We start from the raw sequence: 21,876 nt of genomic DNA on the forward strand, positions 1-21,876 counted from the left end.
AACTTTTTTGTCCTTAATTTTCTACCACCATCGTGCGCAGGCGTGTCGTGTCAGCCCACATTACATTTTGCATCAGAGGACCCACGCTCCGGTAGACGAGTCATGCGCCCGAGGTTTACAGTAAATGGGTCCTCGGTGTGGACCGGTATGGACAAAGGCAAAACAAGGCGGAGCCAGGACTGTGAGATGATGAGGTGATGGTAGGGGTGCGCGTTCATATCCTGAGAACAGAGAGCTCGAGTGGATCAGAATTAGGCTGTGACCATACGACGCTGGCAGATTTCTATTAATCACAACCAGTCAAGTCGATTTAGCTGGCAAAGAAGAGTCCTACCAAAAAGGAACCGAAGAGAGAAATGGAGTGTTTGATTTTCGCCTTGATTCTGTTCACGACGGCCTTTGCACCTGGTGAGAAATCATTTCATTTAATATTAATGCAGTTTGGATATATTTTATTGAGCCTGTTTGATTGACACAAGTTATAAATGTGCTACTTTATGTCTTTGAGCAGTTTTTAGGATTTAACATATGAGACGATAACTACATTTTAAGGTGACCCAGTGTTCCTTGCTTTCTGTTTCTAGCTGCGTCCATCGAGAAGTTGATTGCCTCGCAGAACCCGGCACCCGTTGGAAGCGATGTCACACTTTTCAGCCCGCCCAATGTCAAGACATTAGTGTGGCTGTTTGAAAGTGATGTCATTGCACTAACGTTAAACGGAGGTGCAATCATAAGTGACAATTGGATTCCCAGGGTTACATTACATTCAAACTCTTCATTGACTTTGAATTCAGTGAAGCAGAACGATTCTGGATCTTACTCTTTAGCGGTGTTAAATTCTTCTCCCGTTAAGTTAACACTGTCAGTCCAAGGTAAGACACACTTTAGCCAGTGTTGACAATTCCCAAGTATTTATTTTATTCCCATGTATTTAGTCTTTAAATAGAATAATTAGGACCGTTAGTATATTGTATATAGTATATTGGACATCCTTCCAAAAGTTGTGGAGATTTTTCAGCCATTGATTGCATGATGCCACTAAAAAGGCTAATTAAAACCGTAGCTTGGATCAGACTTCATCATGAGAGCTATGTTTCCACCTCCACCTACCACTTAGGGAGAACACGACTTTTTGTGTGCCACGTTCACACAATTTTCTTCTTTGCAGTGCCTATTTCAAATGTGACTATGTGGGCAAACGCAACAGACCTGGTGGAGTTCAATGACACCGCAGTTCTCAAATGCTCTGCGCTCATCGGCTCGCACCTGTCCTACACTTGGCTGAAGGGCGGCTCAGTGGTCACAAAGGGCCAGCTCAGCGACGGAGGTGCCACCCTCACCATAGTCGGGGTGACCCGCTATGATAACGGGTGGTATAGCTGCAATGTGTCTAATGGTGTGAGCCACGAATGCAGTCTCCCTCTGTATCTGAACATCAGCTGTGAGTTTGTACTGGAGATATATTTTATTTACAGTAAATACATGCTGTATTTAGGTCCCTCTCAACGTCAACCCATTTAACAATTTCTCTCTTGTTGTGCCGCCAGATGGTCCAAGCAACACGTCGATGGTGATCGTGCCAATGAGGTCCCACTACGAAGTGGGGTCTGACATCACGATGACGTGCTCAGCGGACTCCAGCCCTGCAGCAATAGTCCAGTGGATGGTTGATGGGATGTACCTAAATCATTCTGGCCCACAGCTTCAACTGGAGATGGTTACAGAGAGTCACTCAGGAAATTACAAATGCGTAGTTCGCAACACAGTAACGTCCAGGTTCAGCAGCCAAAGTGCACTTATCAGGATTTTGGGTAAGGTTGGAAGAAATTGTGATTGTGATTTTGTAGTGTGTGCATATTTGCTGTCTCACAGCAAGTTAGATGAAAGAACCCTGGCGACAGCAGCCCGTTAGCTAATTTCAGCATTGAGACTGGAAGCGGAGGGAAGGGGAGCTCACCTGGAGCCGCTTCACGGCAGCTCTAATGCTTTTTTGCTTTCTTTTAAGATCCACGAAATTATGTTCGAGTAGAGGCACCGATCACTCCGGCAAAAGAGGGTGATAATTATGTGCTGACATGCAATGTGACTGAGCCTGCTATGCATGTTCACTGGTGGAAAAATGGAGAGCCACTGCACGAAGACAGCACAACTGTTTTCAACCTGGAAAACATGACCGTCACTTTCTACCCACTTGAGCGCAATCATACTGGAGACTACCGGTGTACGGCTACTGCCAGTCTTTGGAACCTGACCAGCCACCCGCACAACCTCGTTGTGAACTGTGAGTAAAGCTTAAGAAGGATTCATTAACTAACACTTTCACACACTGTAGTGCATCATCTGAAGTGTTTTCAATTCTGCACACGGCATCAAGCCCGTTGTCTCCTTTGCTGTTGCAGATGGACCAGAAACACCTGCGGTTGAGGGGCCAGATTTTGCTGAGGCCGGACAAAGTGCGACTTTCCACTGTTCGGCCATGTCGATGCCGCCCAGTCAGTTCAGCTGGTGGTTCAACGGCTTCAATGTGGGCAACTCTTCAGTGTTTACAACTGACATTTTGTCTACAAATATGAGTGAAAAAATCACCTGCAAGGCCTATAATCTGGTGACAGGAAAGAATGTCACAAAGTCCAAGATGCTCACAGTGATTGGTAAGAATATCGGCGAGATTGACTCCTTGAATACATTTTGTATCACTGTAAAACCAATCAAATACTGATGGATTTCCTCTGTGTTTTTGTCTTTCCACAGAAAAAGTGTCAGTAATGATCAGAAACAACACAGTTCCAATTAACTATAAAAACTTCACTCTGACCTGTGACGCCACCATTCCCTATAATATGATCTACTGGATGAAGGACAACGTGCCCCTCAACATGACGCACTCCGCTGTTGACCCTCACATGTCCTACCACATTGAAAACAACAAGCTGCATTTCACTCCACTGACCCGGGGCGATAACGGCACATATCACTGCCTGGCTGATAACTACGCAAGCTCCGGATATGACCTCCTGGTGAACTGTGAGTGTCTATTTTAACATGTTTTTATGACAATCTAACATATGTGAAAATAGAAAATCCCGATACTTAAGTCGCTTACAGTTTTGCAAAGGGAAAACCAAATGGATATTTTTATAACATTAGATGTATGATGAGGTGTGACACATTAACATCACCTCCCCAATAACCAAACGTTGGTGGCTATGCGGCTTTGGACTTGTGTACTCGACTGTGACCAACTCCCTTTCTCTCTCTGTCTGTGTCTGCAGATGGACCTCTGAGTGTGAAAATATTAGATTCAACAAAACCTGGTCCCATCGTTTCCCTGACATGCTCTGCTGATTCTCAGCCAGATTGTGACTTCCAATGGTTCTTTAATGGTCAGCAATCAATGGCTGTACACACGGGCCCCATCTACACTTTCCTCAGGAACAACGAGAGCCAGGGAAACTACACCTGTAAGGCAAAGAACCCTGTGACCAATATCACAATGTACCAGACCACAGCCCTTTCTGTCGCTGGTAAGTGTTTCTTCAAAAGTCATTTGTGGATATTTAATGAGCCAACAAGCCAAATATGAACAGTAACAATACTCTTTGTTCTCCAATATGTTGAAAGCTGCCTTCAGCTTTAAAGGTGGATTTTAACAGAATAATGGTAAAAGGGTTTTGGCCATTTGCATTTTCTTTTTTCTTTTTAAATCATTTGTGGATCGCCAAGGTGATAACATTCATCTAGATGTGTATATAAAGAGATCACTGCCGTTAAAACCTTACCAGAATAGTTGCTACACAATTACAAATGTCTCATGTTGTAATAAATGTAACGTGTGTTTGATTTGTCATTATTTCTGTCCCTTTGTTTCTCTCAGCTTTCAGCTTTCCATCCCAAGCTGTTGTGACACTGACGGGTCTGTTTGCTTTGTCCGTCCCTGTGCTGTTCCACTGAGTTCTCTGGGAAACGCAGTGCGATACAGAGGCCTCTTCCTCCCGCTGGTCTCAGCAGTCTTCATCACTGCCGTTAACTATGTGCACTTTGCTGCTGTGATCCTGTAAATTTCCCTGCTGCAGGACGCCGCAGGACAAATAAAGAATTATCTTCTTTTAGCTTATCTTATTGGGAAATGAAAATGATTGTACTTCATTTGATGCCACTTTATCAGTTATTGTGGATTAGTGATGAAAAGACAAATACGAAAGTGAAATAGTGACATAATTTCAGTTTTTTCTTAGATTCTTTTCCTTTTATCAGATTTATTTTCAATAACGTAGCATTGTACGGCCTTGTTTAGGTTTTTGAGATTAAATCGTCATTAGTCATGTAAATGATATTAAAACAGTAAGTTAATTTAAGTCTTATCAAGCCTTTTGTCATTTATTTCTTAATCAATAAATAATCAACAGAAACAATTTTGTGTGGACTTTTTATTTTGAAAGTTGTATTCACGCAAACTTTTGTGAGGAAAACATTGTCATGAATGTAAGAATATACTATATATGACAGGAAACATTACGTTACCATCACTACATACGGTTAAATGATATGAGTGTACATTATTTATATAGGGACACTGGGACCGAACGTCCTGCAGTTCTTCTTCTTCGGTCCTCCGTCGCTTCTTCCTTTGAGAAAGCAGCGGCACCTTTGCAGATTCTTATTTTTTTTCCACTGGCACCATTTTTTCCCTGGTAGTTTGAATAAATCCAGACAGGTAAATAAATACTTTTTACTCTGATTATACATGAATTTAAAAAAGAAATATATGTAACTTACATGCTTCAGGCTTGCCTTTGCGCTTGCCAGATTGCTGACAATTACAGAGCGTTTCTAGGGGGACAAATACACAAGGACAAAAGAGCAGAATGAGTTAGTGTAAAATGCACTGCACTGCTACTAATGATCTGATTACATGTCGACAGATGAGATGCTGTCATTCGTTTTGTTCACTTTAAACCTTTGATGATGCCGTCACAGTTACACTGTCTGGCGCGCTGTCTTGGGATGTTGAGAGGATTTGCAGCGGTCAGAAGTTCTCCAACAGGAGTAGCTACAAAACAATTGACATCAAACTTGAAAAGAGGTTAGTGATAGTGCCATTTCAGTGAATTAAGTAATGCAGAAACTTAATAAATACAACATTAATCCTACAAACCGTTGGTGGATTCGTTGACAACCAATGGTTCTGCATGTGTCACAACACCTTTAAGAAATGGAGAAAACAAATGACAAAATAAAACACTGATTTCCTACTTTTGTATCCCAGTATATTGTCTCATTCTGATAAATTATACGATACCTTGGCTGTAATCAGTAAATACAAGCAGTAAAAGAGCCCAGGGCAAGATTCTTGATCCCATATTGTACGCCAGTCCAATTCAGAGTCCCGCTATAGAAATCTTGCATGTGCGTTGACTTCAGCTCCAGCGGGGTAATGAAGAGGTCGTTGTTGGGGATCTTTATAAAGGACGGTGTTGATTTCTGAAATCATACCCTTAGCACATTCATCGCTTTCCAGTTAAGTGAAGCATGAAGGCTGCACATACCTGCACCTTTCACAGTGGGTAACTGTAAAAAGGAAACTTGTAATGTTGCCAAAAGAATGATTGTGGTTTTGAATAAAGGTGTGAGAAGATTTGAGAAATTGAAAGGCCCACATGGGACTGACCTGCACTGAAAAAACATTTGGATGCCAGATGAACCCATGTGTTAAGTCTAAAGTGGAACCGCTCACCTCTAACATGGTCTTTTTATCATGAAATCTTGTGTCCATACTTTCTCAAAAGTTCTATTTTGTCTTGTCTAGTATGCATCAGAGGGGAAACTGACATGTCAAAATAAATGTAAGGTCTTCTAACTTGGTTGGTGGATAGCGTGCAAGGATACAAAGTATTTCATGTAATAGACTATAAGATGTCAGTTATTACATTTCAGATAATCAATCATCTGCCAGAATTGTAAGTATATTGTATTGTTTTACATGTAATGAGTGTTGGATGCAGGTTAAGGGCAACACAAGACTTGTCCAACCTCCAACAGTGACGGAAATGGTGCTTTCAGCCAACAATCACGTCTGGACCTGAAACAACCTCATCTGTGTACGTGTACTTAGAGTGAACCTGTAGTTTTGAGGCATACTGCATTGGTGGCATGAATCATTTTATCTTACTGAGTAACAACATGCAGATCGGATTAATCAGTCAGTCAACACCAAAACACTTTCTCATATTTAATGCATTCTTCCATTTCTTACGCAATCAGCCATCCTGAAGCATAATTTGAGTTCTGTAGCGCAACGCTTCAATAAGAGGCTCAGAAGCATTTAAGTGTAAAGCAAAGCCTTTGGAAATGGCCTGATTGGCCATTATCTTGCAGATGAGATTACACTTGAAGCACAAGTAATTGTAGATATATCTATACAACTTCACAAGCTACTCAACTACATCTATGTTTGCAACACAGCCTCTTGCGTCAAAATCTGTTGCTGTTACAATACGTGGAGTAAAACGGTACAAGGACAATAATGAGACATGATAAAAGGCAAGTAAACAGTAATGGTCAATCAAAAACATTTGGTCCTTCAAATTAACATACACAAAAGACACCACGAGAGAAAATAAAGCTATTGCCAAAAAAATGTAACTTAGTGAAACTGCAAAACCAAAACGTCAAAATACAGCAATTTCTTATTAAGGGCAGTTCTTACATCTCAGATTTGTTTTTAACCAGACGTATCCCAGCACCAAAAGAGCCAAAGTCTCGCAACCTTTCCAGCTAGTTCCTGTTCCAGTAGCCTCAGGCAGACAGGTATCATAGAAGTTATTGTCTCCTAAAAAGCAGATATCGGTCTATATTCTGTGGAAAAATTGGGCCTTTATATTCTCACGGGGGCTGGAGGCAAAAGGAAGAGATCTAGGACACAGTTATAAATAACAGTTTTTATCAACTGCGGCAACTTCAGACCTACCAAAACTGTATAATTGTCATCCAGTCTCATTTCACTGTCTGGCTCTGACCCCCCGTGGATGACAGACAAGTTCCCCTTGTCATATTCATCAGATGATATTCATCACCATCAAAAGCTAGTGGAACAGGGGAACACTGGAAATTAAGACTTTGTCTCTCTACAGCACAGAACATTTCATTTTTTGACTGTAACATGAGGACAAAAATAATCTGTATGGTCCCATTAGCTGTAACAGTGGTCTTCAACCCTGGCCATGAACAGGACTTACACAAATCGTTGGTGCAGCTCTTAGCCCCATGTAATTGGTTTGATCTATTAGACAACTGTTAATAAGTAGATTGTGAGGTTCTCTGAGAACAGGGATGCGGACCACTGTGGTAGTGTAGTATTGTGCCTTTGTGGCTCAGTTCTCTGCAGGCTTGTCTAGCATGGACTTGAGATGGGCGTGCAGGGGTTCACACACAGCCTGGTAGCCCTGAGGGGTCAGGTGAAGATAATCATACATGTCATGGTGGGAGATGCTACCATTGGAGTGGACGAAGCCCGGGTCCACGTTGAGGAAAGAAGCGTGAGGGAGCGACAGTACAGCCTCCTGAACCAGCTTGTTCACCTTGGCATTTCGCTCCCGCAGAGCATTTGGCGATTTACCTCTGGGCAGTATACCCTGGAACACAGATGTGTGGGTGTTATTGTTCAAGAGAGAACGCCCGATAGCAGGTTATATTTCAAGTAATTAATACATCAACGTCAAAAAAAATTGATTAATTCTAACGTTAACATTGCAACAGTCTGCAGGTGAGTAGATAAACACTTTAAGTAATTAATCACAGAAAAGACCTACAAGTACGAGTGTCCGGGCATTTGGGAGCTTGTTCTTGATGACTTGGATTATAGCCATGATGCCTTCACAGATCTGTTCAGCAGTCTGGCCATGGTTGTTAGTTCCTACCCACAGCACCACAACCTAAAACAACAAAAGAGAAGGAAAAACTCAACACTCAACACTTGTTGTAGTTTTGGGTCGTTACACTCGGAATTTGGGCGTTATTATGAATTTTAGCACAATGAGTCTACTGTGTGGATAAACAAGCCCAATCGTGTTCTCTATTTCTGACGGAGATTTGCACCTTAGGGCTGATGTTATCAAGTTCGCCGTTGCTCAGTCTCCACAGCACATGTTGTGTTGCATCACCACCGACCCCAAAATTGAGGGCATGGAGAGGGGAGAAGAGCTGCCGCCATATCTGCAGAAAAATTGCAACAAAGCATTCGTGTGTTAACCAAAGTTCACACTATTTGAAAGCATGCATCAATTATATGATAACAAGACATACTATCAAACTCTGCATACAAAACCAGACACAGTTCAGTGTTGATTTATGTTTTACCCCAAACTGGTGCATGAGTTGAATCAGAGAGTCTCCAACAAACAGGACATCGGGTTCTTTGTCTTTGCTGTCAGACACGAAGCGGTTGTGCTACAAAGAGTTAAAGAAAAAGACAAATATAAAGATTTTAATCTAAATGGAAAAACATACACACACAATTGCCATTTGTAGATGCAATTAAGATATTGAAATTTGAAAAATTTGCCGGGAATACTCAAGGGAAGATTTCCTCACTGGATCGAAAAACTGCTCATTTACAATCACAATTGTGTTTGTTGCAAATCTGTTGTTGTCTTATTTTTTTCACAAAACGGAACTTTAGCGACAATGCAGCCCGGGACAGCTTGGGAATTCCGGGCTGTTATACTGGAATTTTGCTAAACCTACGAATGTAATAGAAAACTCGCAATAGTGTTTCACACACCAGAGAAATCCATCGTCCATCTCCCTGGGTGTCTTCACAGGGAGTGGGTGTGGCGGCTGGGTTTGGGTCTTCTGCACTCATGACTTGGCTCTTATCTGTTTTGGGAGAGCAATCACGGAGGGTTGTTGGCACTATTTTACAACAGAAAACAAACCGATCATGCACAGACAATAGCTATAACTGCAAGCTAAATGTAGGGCTCTAGGTAGAATTAGCCACAGCAGCTAGCCGACTTGCTGGAACACAAGAATGATGTAGCTAGTTTAACCGAGATACCCCTCCAACAATTAACACATATTGTTATTAAAGTTCAATTATACAACTCTGTATTCTGCAAAAAGGGAAAAAAACGAGCTATCTATCGCGGCTGCATTTAACGTTAGAGAACATAGGTTACCATGAAATCAAAAAATCGTCATCTCCCAATTCAGTTTCAGGAAGTACATTTTCACTACAGTTGGCAATACCATTGTTGTCCCTGGGCAACAACATACATTTTTACGTATAGTTTGAGCTTGTTCGATATTTTATTGTTAATATATGATATAAATTGGATTAAAAACATACATCATAAAGAAATTATGAATCAGACATTGTTCAAACTAGTAAGAATATAAAGGATTAAACAGTTGTACCTGCTAGTTTATGAAAGTGGATTCGCCCGGCTCGTTTGTGTTCGCGAGAGTTGTTGCTGCGCAGAGAAACACATCTACTTCGACATGTTGCTGAGCAACGACAGAATTATAACTGGAAAAAAACAAGTTAACGTTAGTATTGACGGTCTTGATAACGGTCTTGGTAAGCAGCGCTGCTAATTTACGATTTTAGGTTTGTATAAAAAAAGTATTTACTGCTTGAGTCGTCTGACGTTTACGTAGAGTTAAGGTTAGTTTTCTGTTTCTAAGTATAAAGTCATACACGTGGGCTTCTCTTAAAATTGGTGATTGCCCTAAAAAGTCACCTGTTTGCTTACCACATAACGCTAACTAGCTAGCATAGCTAACCGTTTTGCTACATTAACTAAATAGTTTTTGACATATTAATTATATAATAATTGAGAAGACATTCAATCGCCAATGGCCATTAGCTGGTCAAAATGTAATACTATATTGATCTGTATATCTGTTCTGTATCTAATTTCTAGTTTGGCCTCTATGCGAGAGTGTGAATACGTTAGTTACCATTTCATATTTTTCACATGGAAGAAATGTGTTCGAAATAGCAGCTTAAAAGATATTTACATCCACTGCAACTTGGGTAAAGACTGTTGACCCTCCATAAAAAACTTGCAAGAACATCTGAATCTTTCTTAAAGATATGAATTCTGCATTTGACAAGAGACACTCGCGCTCTGTCCATCATGTAAAGTTGATTAATTATCTGCCCGGGGAAACCCGGATCCACTGGAGCAAGGCTTTAAGATATTGGCCAATTTTAATTTAAAGTCCAAAAATCTCCAAATTATGGCTGCTTTCAATCAGCAGCTGTTCCAGTTTCTATCATAACAGTCTAAATGCCATCAACAAACAATAAAATGATCATGTATTTATGTTAGAAAATATTATATATCATATAATACTAAAGTATGCTATTTATAGTCCTCATCACTGAGCACAGGCTCATGAACAGTAAAGTGTAAATAGGTGAAATGCTAAAATTGCACTTAATGTAAAAGCTCTTGAAGAGAAAGTTTCAATAAAATGATTAATAAAATAATCAGACCTATCTTCCATATCTATTAAGAAAAGTACCTAACTTTTAGTATCTATGATCCAAAATGTTACAGTCCTCAGAAGGCTTAACATTTTTATTCAACCACTGTCATTGAGACTATAAGTAACTCTGCACAAGAGGCCCAGCTGTTTGGTTCTCTATTTCTACAGATGTGAAAAATTCTAATTGCATTTTTCTACTTACAGAAGCTGGTGCAGCATGTGTGGCAGGGCTGTATCAGACCAAAAAAAGTTGTTGAATGTTTTCAACAAGGACAAAAAACTGGTTAAGGGATTCACTACGGACTGCAAAAGTTTAAACCATTCTAATAAGACAGATAGGCAGCACAGAATGAAACGACTGAGGAGCCGCAAGGAGAGGAGTCAGAGGAGCGATAACCGGAAAGAAGCCTCAAAGTCCAAAGCACATCGGCATCATCTCTGCCAAAGGGCTCAAGACATGGCCTATTTTCAGAGCCGCTGTCATTGTGCTTCACAGAGAAATGCTCCATTTGCAAACGTCATTCCTACTGCACAAGAGCCAAGCATAATCACGGACCGTCGCCTGATAGGACACCACGGCCTGTTCAACCATGAGGTGAAGTCCGTTGACATAGAACGCTTGCTAAGTGTGCAGAGGCAAAGTGGACAGCAAGTAGAGCAAAATTCTACTCCACATCCATCTTCAACATCTCACGTTCCTTTGCTGTTCCTCGCTAACGATTTATTGGCTACTGATGCTGATGAGGTTCTGCCATTTCAAAGGAAATCTGCCCCTGATGATTGCCGTAAGAAAGAGGAGAAATTCAGTCCCCAATCCGATATTACTCCGGGACAAAGGCCGCAGCAACAGTTTGATCCTTCATGTGAAAGTTTTAAAAGCGTCTCCTCTAAACAAAGCTCCCATGATGCAGCCATAATTCAGAGCAAGAAGACAAAACTTCTGCCTGCAAAGGGCCGAGAGTCACCGCTGACTCTCACTGCTGTCAAAGATAGAAATGTGAAGACGTTAAGCAGGAAGGCGAATAGACACACAGTTTCTACTGTGGAGCACACCCCAAATAACCCAGAGTCTCCCATCCACCAGACACTAGCTCATGGTCCCAGCATGAGCCCAACTCCGCTCTCCAGCTCAGGCTCTGTAGATAGCTTCGACATACAGCCCGGACGACAAGATGCTCGCTGGGCATCGAAGGCTGTTGCTGCGGTGGCAGCAAGTTTATGTGACTTTCTGCAGTTCCCACTTCTAAGAAGAAGAAGAAACCTGGTGGCAGAGAGCAGGGAAGTGCTGTTGAAAGCTCTACAGGAGAGTCATGGACCCCGGCTTCAGGAGAACCTCCTTGTGGTGCAGCGAGGCCTCAGCTTTGGTCCTGGTCCAACAGAGAAAGTCTGGGATGAGGAGCTAACTATGACAGACAAGCTCCTGCCTCCAGGTAGGCACTTAAATACACCAAGGTTGTTTTTAAGTGATAACTTGACCTCAATATTGATGATACTGTTTACTATGCTATGATCGTTATCCATATTTAAAGCTGCCCTGTGGAGTTTTCCTGTCAACAAAAGTGATGTTTACATTCAGTGGTACTCATTATCAGTGTTGGGAGCAACGCGTTACAAAGTAACCATAATTCCACTACTTTTAGCGGTAACAAGCATGTAACGAAGTATTTTTTTAAATAAATTAACCCAGTTACAATTACTGATATTGAAATGAGTTTGTTACTCTTGTTACTCTCTTTTGTGAAGCGAAGCGGAGGGCCGGCAAATAGTAGCTGCCTGTCAGCACAAAATAGTTGTGGCCACCAAACGTTGTGTGTCACAGAATAGTCGGCGTATGTGCATGTAAACAGCATCGCGTCGCTCATGACGAAAGAGCGCAGGCCCGCGGATGCTGCAGGCGCCGCTCCACGCAAACAACCACGGCTCCACTTTACACGGACTGCAGTGCAGCCGATAAACCGGGCAGAGCTGAATAGATTGATTGCTCGGTATGTTGAAGATGAGATGCATCCTGTCAACTGTCGAGTCAGTTGCCTTCAGGGTAATGCCTGAAACAGTTATTTCGTACTAAGTTAAGTATTAAAAAGGACTTTTGTACTATTGCTTGATTTGAAGGCCTGTTGCCCTGTTGATTACAAGAAATAGGTCTAAAAAATATGTTTATTGTGTTTGACTGTTCAGTACTATTTATATTCATTACATTTAAAAAGCAGACATAAAAGTAACTTAAGAGTTACTTTCCAGAGTAACTAATTACTTTTCATACACAGTAACTGGTAAGTAATTCAATTACCTTTTAAAAGAAGTAACTAGTAACTGTAACTAAATACTAATTTTCAGTAACTTGCCCACTGCTCCTTTTTGTAGAACGTTTGCAAAGCAGAATTTGAACCGTTCCTTGTTTGCATCTGTGTTCGCTAGAATTCAGCTTTGTTGGAGCATTACTAAGTTTATTTGCATGTCAAGTGAGTTTTATTTATACGCCCAATGTCATAAATGTCTCTCCACCAACTACCAGTCATGTATTTTTTTAACCTTTCAGGTGCTACAGCATTTCCATCTGATACAGCAAGTCAGCCGTGTTTCAAAACCCAGAAAACCACATCTTTCCAGATGACGGGAAGTATACCTTTTAGCTGGAAGTCCAGGCCACAGCGACACCAAAACCTGGAGCAGGTACCCTTTTACATTTACCTTGTTACTTTCTTGTTTGTTTTTATTATACATATAATCCAGCTCTAAGCCTTCCTTTAGTAATACACAGATCATTTCTGATTCCATAATTCCGGAAATAAAATGTCTTCTGTTTTTTATGTAAAGACTGCTGATTGGTTGACAAGCCCCATGGAAACTTCTCTCAGCGTTCTGGATGGTCTCCTCACACCTACTTACGCTCCTCTGACCTGCATGGACTTTGAGCCCTCCCAAAGGGGAACCAGTGATAAGTTGTTCTCCTCCACCTCATGCTGGGAAAAAACGGCCTCAGTATCTCAGCACTGGGGAGACGGTTTCAACAAGCCAAAGGAGAACATGGGTGTTATGTTTGATTTCTTTGAAACCCAAGCAGTTCCAGAGAGAAGCAGTGGGTCTCAATACAGTAGCAGCGACATGCAGCCTTTGTTTCCTTACCAGATGAAGCTGCCAGGTGGACGTTCAGCCGAGCGCTTTCCCCCGGACAAAGACCCCTTGGAAACCGACAGATATTATTATGATACCTCCCATTGCGCTCATGTTCCCCATCCTCTACAGAGCTTCCAACCTTTGAGCCAGTTCGGTAGTCATTCAACTTGCCCTCCATCCAGGTCCCACCTGCCCGACATGACTCACTACCCACCATCTCACACCCTTGAAAGAGACACGGCAGCTCCCCATTATTTTTTCCCGAGCCCTGACCACTGGTCCCTCCCTCCTATGCGACTGTACTAATGAACGTTTCTTAAAAAACAATTATTCCAGTTCATTCATCAATTTATTTTGTTCAGTCAGCAAAATGATGTGTTGTCTGCTCATATTTACTAAACGCGATAGCGAGAGCTGACATCTCAAGAATTGCCTCTGTGTTTTGACCTATGCAGCTGAGATATACAAGCATGTCATTTATTGTTTGCATCCTTGGTTAAAGATTTTAACTAACAATGTACTATTGTGAATGCCACTTTATATTTTGTTGTTTGTGCACATTTAATTGGAATTAAACACATTCTTTGCAATGGTATAAAATACATGCTAAATCAAACTAAACCAAGTACTTATTTATCAAAATAATATTTCTGAGAAATGATTAGTCTTACAATTCATCATATTTACACCACATTAAATGTCCCTCTTCAAACAACAGAAAATGTGATTATTCATTTAACACAGATGAGGTTTAACTTGACAATCACAAAATAATTTCAAGGTAGCAAGTAATACTTTTCATCTGATGTGTGGGTCTCAGTTTCTCTATTTTCTTCTTTACAACCTTCGCTGTGCTGTTCTTCCGTCTCCGGATTGCTCCCGCTCCTCATTGCCCTGCGGAGCTTATTCCAAAACAGTTCTTGGGCCTGTGTCGGGTTAGTGCAGTCCGAGCCAGGCCACTGCAGGTAAGTCTTTTTTAACATGACTTTCCTCATGCGGTGGTAGGAGGACACCTGCCTCTGAGAGATTTCCTCCAAGAACACGAGCAAGAGAACATCGCGGTGCTCGTCAAAGAGTCGGTAGCTGGCCAGTTGGATTTCCAGAGAGCACCACTCGCTTTTTAGGAAATTCCTGCTCACCACACAAATGGTTTTCCGGCTGCTATACACAGCAGAGACGATGTTGTCCACAATGTCCCGGCCCAGCTCAAAGTCCCTGTGATGTAGGCACAGCTTTAAAGACGATCCATTCCCCTCCAAGTTGGCCATTAACTGCTCCATGACCCACTGTTCATCAGCGGAATTGTAGGAAACGAATGCATCGTATTTGCAATTTTCCTCCTGTTCCCTGAGTATTCGCCACTGCTCGCTAAACCAGGAACGGAACATGTAGTAGCCGTACTTCATTTTCCAGTAGAGTTTGATATAAAGTAAAGGAGTTGCTGTGAATAGAAAGATTGCAACTGCTGTGCTTATGAATAGGTACATTTCTACGTCTTGGTAACAAACTTTGGTGTCAAAGTTGTAGAATCTCTGTTTTGGATCGTGTGGGCACAGCAGGTTGTACAGATAGACCACCTGAACATTCGAATATACTGTCCAGTTTTGCAGTAGGCTGTTGTCGCAAGTGCAGATTAAAGGAGTGTTGCGTATATCGAGGTAGTTGAGGTTAGGTAAACTTTCTAATGCACCAACATCAACGATCTGCATAACGTTGCGGTTGAGCTGCAGTCTGCTTAACTGTGTGAGATTCCCAAAAACGTCTTTTGAGAAGTTCTGAATGCCCATATTTTCTAACACCAACAGGGTCAGATTTCGCATATTTTTAAAGACTCCCGGTTGTAGTTGCGTCGCCCCCACACAGCAGTTATCCAATGTGAGAAACTGTAAGCCTGTCAGATCATCGAAGGCATCCGGTTCAAGAAAAAAGATATCATTGTGGGTGAGATACAGAGATCTCAGTGAGTGGAGGCCACGGAAAAAATGGCGGGGTAAAACCGTGAGGCCGTACGGCCGCTGCCCATCTAGTTTCAGATCACTGAGTTTGCTGAGATTCCTGAAGGGTGAACTGGTCTCTTCGTTGAGGAAGCGAATCTGATTACGTTGTAAATCCAGCGTTGTTAGTGTGTCTTGAAATACATGATAGAAGGAAGTGTCAATCTGTTTGAGGTTGTTTCCATCTAGATAGAATTTGGACAGACTTTTTAGTCCATCAAGGCCAGATTCCTCAAAGTGAGTTATCTTATTACCTCCTAGATCCAGCGTAGTTAGACTGCTGAGATTGAAAAATGTCCATTTAAAAATAACGGCTATGCGGTTGTTGCGTAGGTTAAGGATTTTTAAATTGTGATTATCTCTAAACATGCACTGCAACAAATCAGTTAAAATGTTATTATCCAAACGTAGTGTCTCAAGACTTGTTAGCCCGCTGAGAGCATCACAATCTAAATAAGCAATTATGTTTATGTTAAGCTCCAGCGTCTTAACATTCGGCGTAGAATTGAAAGCATAAGCGGAGACTGTCAAGATGCGGTTGTAGCGATAGCTCACCTCTGTCACGTTATTAGAATAGAATTGACAGCTATGGAGGATGGTGAGATGATTATGCTCTACATTGATGCTACTTATAGATTTCTGTTTATTGATGAACTCCAGACAACTTGTGCTATTTAGGTTGTTGTGGGTGAGATCCAGGTTCCCCGTGATAGTGGGGCAATATTCCAGCATTTGATTTGTTAGATTGTGAATCTGATTATAACCCAGGCTTAATTTTCTAATCGTTTTTCCTTTTTTCCGTAACAACCTGCACAACTTTGTCAGCCTGGTGTTGTTTAGATGTGTGCCAGAGAAATCCACATGTCTTGCATTGACATTGCTGATATTTAAAAACGTCAGCACATCGACACTGGTTGAACGCAGGCGCAGATCATTTATATGACTGAGATCGACTTCTTCAAAGGCCGTCGAATCGAGGTGGAGATTTTGTGACAGATCCAACACCTGGATGAACCCGAGAAACCGATTCTTACATCCCAATTTGACCAGCTTATTTTTACACAAGAATAATGTTGTGAGGGATTTGGGTAGAGATGCATTTGAATGGCTGAGAGAGGTCAAGTTGTTAGAACAAAGATCCAGTACGCTCAGATTTTGTAGATGTGACACTGACTCAGTGATCCCTGAGAAATTTGTCAGAAAGTTTTGTCCCAGCACTAAAGTGTCCAGATGGGAAAGATTGGAGAAAATGTCCCGGGGGAGCTGCTTCAAACTGTTGTTCGTCAGTGAGAGAAAGTTCAGGTTGTTTAAGTTGTCAAACACTGAAGGGCTGAGCTCCCGTATGTTGTTAAAGGACACGTTGAGAGACTTGAGTTCATTCAAGCCTCGGAAAGCATCGTCATCAATGTTGCTCAAGTGATTGTGATCCAATCTGAGGTTCCGGAGGTTTGGTAGATGAACAAAGCTCTCTTTGGGGATGTGAACAATTAAAGTGTAGGAGATGGTGAGATTGATTGCAGTTGGCGGCAGGTCCTTGATAATGGCGCTCGTGTTCATTTCCTTGCGGTTGATGCAGTTGAAGTTTTTTGAGTATGAGTCTCCGATGCAGTTTTTGAAGCTGTAGCCCCCGATGGGTTGAACCGCACCAAGGACGACGGCTATTGAAAAGAGCTGATAGGTTAAACCCGCCATATTGTCTGGTTTGAGATCAGCAAGACAGTCCTCTGATTACTTTCTTGTTTTGTTTGAATATGTTGTGGCAAACCTCTGTGAAGAAGGCAGCTGGTCATTCAACCGAACAGGTGCAGCAATCTGAGGAAAGAGAGCAGAACTCACGCTTCATGTCCAGTCACCTGCATTTAACAGAGTTAATACAGAGCTGCTACCACAGTCTTTATTTTGCCATTAATCCTACTGTACATGTTGTTATATATGTGTGATGTTTATCTTCTTGTAAGACCATGCAAGCCAACCTTTTAAATATATTCTTTGAGCTATTGCACATGGAATAACGTACACATATTGTTCAAAATAAAGAGTGTTTCTACAAAGTCAAGGATGCTTCCTGGGAATGATGGATCCAGAAAGTGTGCAGCGTGGATGTTTATGTTTTAACTCTCATTTAAAATAATTTTGTGCATTTCAATTAATAATAGCAGTATTATTTTTGAATTTATCAAAACAATGTAAACCGATTCATACATGTAGGCGTATTAAAACCGAATGAATTCAATTTCAAAACATACATTTAATATGCTCTTCTTAAAGTCGCAAGATTCCAATGTAAAACACAGTCATTTTTCCTCAGCAATTGCAAAACACACTGCATTAAAACTTGACAATGACAAAATGTAAAAGTCATCAACTTAGTCTTTCAACTTCCAAGATTCACCAACTCTGGTTTGGTCAAGATTTGGTCTTATTTCACATGAGATACAGGTGAATATATGATGGCGCTTCCCCTGCTGTCACTCTGCTGTTTTCTGGACTCAGTGTTATTAATTCCTCATTCACCATCCGGACGCTTACTGTCGCTGAACGAGTTTGTCAGTGAATCTGTCTGTCGCTGCGCAACAAAAGTCTGAATTAAATTTTCCTTTTTGCGTTATGAAAGCCAGCGCAGACGCTGGAACAGGAACCATCAAGATGCACTTTATTGGAGCCTACAGTCCAGTTAACAGGAAACAACGCTTCTTTTTTTTTTTTCTTCAAACCATGGCTACTACATTGCGTGGGAATGTTTTTGTTCTGCTTTTGGGCAGAGCACTTGACGCATTACAGCAAGCGTCATGCAGAGCAAGTGAGTGAGTAAGTAAGCGGCATAAGAGAAGGTGTGGTGGTTCAGACAAACACAGGACTGCTGTTTGTGTCCCGTGTAAAAGCAAAAGTTATGTTACATTGTTACAGCATTATTTGAACACAAACCAATAACCCTTTTGGATACTGGACACTGCCTGGTTGTAATTGACAGTATCCGTGTGTGTGGAGCAAGCCGGCCGTACGTCTCCTGTGTAATAACTGGATGCTTGGACAAACTTGTCAAACTTACTAGGACAAACTTGGACAAACGGCTTGGAGAAACGTGTACGAAATAGGACTCAATCCACAAATATGTATAATAATAGGTTCCCTAGAAAATCTTTTGTCACATAACTCAATAATCCCATCTGAGGTGTTATATTCCCCTCCATAAAGGGGAATACAGGGTTCCTCTTTAAAGAGCTCTCATATCCCGTTTCACGCTGGGCTTGTGTTCCTCCTCTGGCGCCTGATGTTTCTTTTTCTTTGTCATTTCACACATCTGATACCGAACATCTTTGGCTAAACAGAAAATAAATTGGCCTGGAATGAAAGAATAACACTAAAGTAAAAGATAACTCAATTATTTTAACATTTTGTTCATAAGTAACAGTAGCATTAGTCAATCGTATTATTGTATATTTTATGTTACAATCATCCAACATCCTCCTACATTACTATGTTTGAATTTAAAGTTAATGCCATTATTATCTATGTCTGCACCTGTTAAAAGTGAATGTTGTTCACCTCACCCTGCGTCTTCAAAGAGCTGCTTGTACTGCATCGTGGACCTCTGGAGTTCACAGTAAATCAGAAAGAGGAACAAGGCTGCAACCCGTTCTATTGCTTTCAGTCACGAGGTCCTAATCCAGAGAGTTTTTTTTATTGAAAGTCTGTTTCCTGAATAAATCTACACTATCTGAGTAAATCCCCCCTAGATGATATACATTATTGAATAATATTATATGCAAGGAAAGCACTGTTTAGGTATGATTTAATTGCAAATAAATGTGCGTAAATTCACATTAACACAATTTCATCACAGTAAGTATCAATTTAAGAGGCCTGATTACATTTTTGCATTTCCTTCCATTACATTCTGCGACCTGTTCCAAGCCTTCCTTCTTATTTACCACATATTCTTTATTTATAGTTGTTGTCATTTTTAAAGTTTGATTCAACGTCCCATCTTTTTATCCTCTCCTCTTCTGCTCACGTGCCATCTGACACAGTCCACACAGCGGGAGGCAGGCCATGATTACCCAGTCGTCACACACCGAACCCTGGGGAGAACCACACGCAGCCGTTAACCGCTGACAAACATCCGATATCTCACGCAAACAACATTGGCTGGCTGTAGGAGTACCTTCCTCCGACCAGATTCACAGTTTACGACACAATAGCGCCCATTTTTTTTACTTACTTCAATATGGTATCTACCGCGGATGCTCGTCCTAAGAGCAATCATGGCACCCGGAAGGAAAGGCAGGCAACAGCTGTCCCCGTTGTCCTGAGCCACCTTGCAGCCCAGGATACAAGGGATGAATGTTGCACAGAGGCCTGCAGGTGAGAGGTGCCGTGTCACATTGGAATTCATTTCACAGTTTGTGTTCGTTTTTTTGTTCACTTCCACACACACACACACACACACACACACACACACACACACACACACACACACACACACACACACGTGTTAACGCTTACAGATGCCACAGTCGTCACAGCAGTCGCACACGTTTGAACTCCAATCGGATACTCCGGCTGACACGGTGTACTGTGTGACGGAGACCTGAGGCTGCGCGTTGATCACGTTCGACTGGAATTCCATCGCTGTGAGTAGAAGTGAACATTAAAATCTAAAAACAGATATTGTTGTAAGGGACAGTATTATTCAAAATAAAGATAAAGATGCCGGTTGACTTTAAATCTAGTAATATTTTCCAGCCCTATTTGTGTTTCTCCAAAAACAAATACCCCGTCCAGTCCTGAAAGATTCTCCAGGTTTTAATTCCACCAAGAGCCAATTTAAGCTTATTTCCTTAATAGTACTAGAGAGGCAATAATTTAGCTTGTTAGGATTTCACTTACTGTTACTGTACTGTTCATTTATATTGCACACATTTCATTTAATTTAAGTTTTTTTTTACAACCTGCTCAACCTTCTCTGCCTTATTTTTATTTCATGTACATTTATGTAAATATTGTATTTTTGTTTTTATTTTAAAATTCGTTGGCTTTCCAGAAAAGGCAAGCACAAGAATTTTAATACACAGGGCGTGTGTAATTGACAATAAAAATCTCTGAATCTTTGAATCTTGAATCTTGAATACATCGGCCAAAATCAGTTAAGTGCATTTCATTTAAATGAAAAGACTTCCATGGCGATGGACTGGACAAACCCCAGTTTGGAGGACACCTCGCTCCATATCTCACCTGGTCTCTCCTCCTGAGTCTTGCGTATGGCCTGTGAAAAGGAGGTCTTCGGTGTAAAGGGTCCAGGGCTTAACACAAACAGGAGGTCCAAGGCATGGCCACAACTCTTATACCCAGTCTGACGTCACTCTTGCATCAGAGCGCAGTTTCAGTGCAGATACCACGTGGCAAACAATGGCCATTTGGGCAGGTACATTCACTTTAAAAAGAGTGTTTATCTTTGGGGCGTATCACCCTTTGAAAGGGTGCACCGTACATGACGCGGCCTTTTATCAGCGTAGAGTAAATGAAGAACAAAGTGGGAATTTAATGTATATTTGTACATCAGCAAAAAAACAGGTTTTTCCTTTATTGCAGGTGCGGTGTGTATACACACTGTGGGTCCAACTCCAGCAATGGGAAAACAGAGACAAAATGAGCTGGAAACCTCAGGCAGTGTTGATATAGGATTCAATGGAAATAATACACCTGGTAATAATAATGCATTCTAATAATTATAACAATAAGATTTAAGAAGTAAAACTAAATGCAAAGTTATCATTTTCCTTTACATTTTTTGAACCAACATATTTTGACTTTCCAATATATTTTCACTTATTTTCCATGTAATTCATTGACTCAATATGTGTATCTTCCCAAAATACTTTTTGGGATTTTTTTCCATGACCTTTGTCAATGTAATATTAATGGACTTTTTTCCATTAACCTTTTCGACCCAATAATATTGACTTTTCTTGAGATAATTATTGTGATTTATATGACATTATTTTTTACTTTTTTTCCATTACATTTTTAACCAAATATATTTTGTACTTTCTGTTTCTATGAGATTTCTATGAGATATATTTTGTCCCTGTGACATTTTTATACTTCATTCTAAATTCTTGTGGGTGACTTTTCTCCATGACAAAAAAGTCACAAATATTAGGGCTGAAAAATCCTTTCGAACAGTTTGAAAAATGTCGGCACACCAACAGAGAAAAAGACTTCTTTGCTGTAAATATGTGCAGAGATGTTTTGAGAGCAATAATAATAG

General features: G+C 41.0%; 6 protein-coding genes across 11 annotated transcripts; 2 read left to right on the forward strand and 4 right to left on the reverse strand.

Moving 5' to 3' along the window:
* Window positions 1-147: 147 nt before the first annotated feature.
* Window positions 148-4,412, forward strand: LOC120810221 (cell adhesion molecule CEACAM5). The gene is made up of 9 exons (XM_040164585.2): window positions 148-408; window positions 585-872; window positions 1,169-1,441; window positions 1,548-1,811; window positions 2,006-2,281; window positions 2,400-2,651; window positions 2,752-3,024; window positions 3,273-3,524; window positions 3,875-4,412. Exons 1-9 carry the CDS (start codon window positions 357-359, stop codon window positions 3,949-3,951), a joined length of 2,007 nt encoding a protein of 668 aa, XP_040020519.2. The 5' UTR covers window positions 148-356; the 3' UTR covers window positions 3,952-4,412.
* LOC144389625 (uncharacterized) lies at window positions 4,413-6,074 on the reverse strand. Its single transcript, XM_078095031.1, has 5 exons — window positions 5,300-6,074; window positions 5,156-5,203; window positions 4,958-5,050; window positions 4,777-4,830; window positions 4,413-4,688 (listed from the first exon to the last, which is right to left on the reverse strand). Exons 1-5 carry the CDS (start codon window positions 5,358-5,360, stop codon window positions 4,561-4,563), a joined length of 384 nt encoding a protein of 127 aa, XP_077951157.1. The 5' UTR covers window positions 5,361-6,074; the 3' UTR covers window positions 4,413-4,560.
* A 142-nt stretch (window positions 6,075-6,216) lies between these two features.
* pafah1b3 (platelet-activating factor acetylhydrolase, isoform Ib, gamma subunit) lies at window positions 6,217-9,264 on the reverse strand. Its single transcript, XM_040164591.2, has 6 exons — window positions 9,177-9,264; window positions 8,780-8,874; window positions 8,356-8,445; window positions 8,095-8,211; window positions 7,809-7,931; window positions 6,217-7,631 (listed from the first exon to the last, which is right to left on the reverse strand). The coding sequence occupies exons 2-6, from the start codon at window positions 8,858-8,860 to the stop codon at window positions 7,371-7,373; spliced, it is 672 nt and encodes a 223-aa protein (XP_040020525.1). The 5' UTR covers window positions 8,861-8,874; window positions 9,177-9,264; the 3' UTR covers window positions 6,217-7,370.
* Window positions 9,265-9,439: 175 nt separating this feature from the next.
* Window positions 9,440-14,333, forward strand: prr19 (proline rich 19). 3 transcript variants are annotated; one of them, XM_040164587.2, is made up of 4 exons: window positions 9,440-9,577; window positions 10,699-11,924; window positions 13,034-13,167; window positions 13,312-14,333. In XM_040164587.2, exons 2-4 carry the CDS (start codon window positions 10,712-10,714, stop codon window positions 13,915-13,917), a joined length of 1,953 nt encoding a protein of 650 aa, XP_040020521.2. In that variant the 5' UTR covers window positions 9,440-9,577; window positions 10,699-10,711; the 3' UTR covers window positions 13,918-14,333. The 3 variants fall into 3 exon arrangements, with proteins under 3 accessions (XP_040020521.2, XP_040020520.2, XP_077951154.1); XM_040164586.2 differs by having other exon boundaries at window positions 9,474-9,607; XM_078095028.1 differs by having other exon boundaries at window positions 9,481-9,664.
* Window positions 13,947-19,211, reverse strand: tlr21 (toll-like receptor 21). Of its 4 annotated transcripts, none has more exons than XM_078095027.1 (3): window positions 19,152-19,211; window positions 17,371-17,417; window positions 13,947-17,263 (listed from the first exon to the last, which is right to left on the reverse strand). In XM_078095027.1, exons 2-3 carry the CDS (start codon window positions 17,393-17,395, stop codon window positions 14,388-14,390), a joined length of 2,901 nt encoding a protein of 966 aa, XP_077951153.1. In that variant the 5' UTR covers window positions 17,396-17,417; window positions 19,152-19,211; the 3' UTR covers window positions 13,947-14,387. The 4 variants fall into 4 exon arrangements, with proteins under 4 accessions (XP_077951153.1, XP_077951152.1, XP_040020515.2 ...); XM_078095026.1 differs by having other exon boundaries at window positions 19,157-19,174; XM_040164581.2 differs by having other exon boundaries at window positions 13,947-17,417; window positions 19,157-19,209.
* A 170-nt stretch (window positions 19,212-19,381) lies between these two features.
* cnfn (cornifelin) lies at window positions 19,382-20,976 on the reverse strand. The gene is made up of 4 exons (XM_040164593.2): window positions 20,841-20,976; window positions 20,112-20,237; window positions 19,828-19,964; window positions 19,382-19,687 (listed from the first exon to the last, which is right to left on the reverse strand). The coding sequence occupies exons 2-4, from the start codon at window positions 20,233-20,235 to the stop codon at window positions 19,598-19,600; spliced, it is 351 nt and encodes a 116-aa protein (XP_040020527.1). The 5' UTR covers window positions 20,236-20,237; window positions 20,841-20,976; the 3' UTR covers window positions 19,382-19,597.
* Window positions 20,977-21,876: the final 900 nt, after the last annotated feature.

Source organism: Gasterosteus aculeatus, chromosome 20 (assembly GCF_964276395.1).
Source record: "Gasterosteus aculeatus chromosome 20, fGasAcu3.hap1.1, whole genome shotgun sequence".
Lineage (NCBI taxonomy): Eukaryota > Metazoa > Chordata > Actinopteri > Perciformes > Gasterosteidae > Gasterosteus > Gasterosteus aculeatus.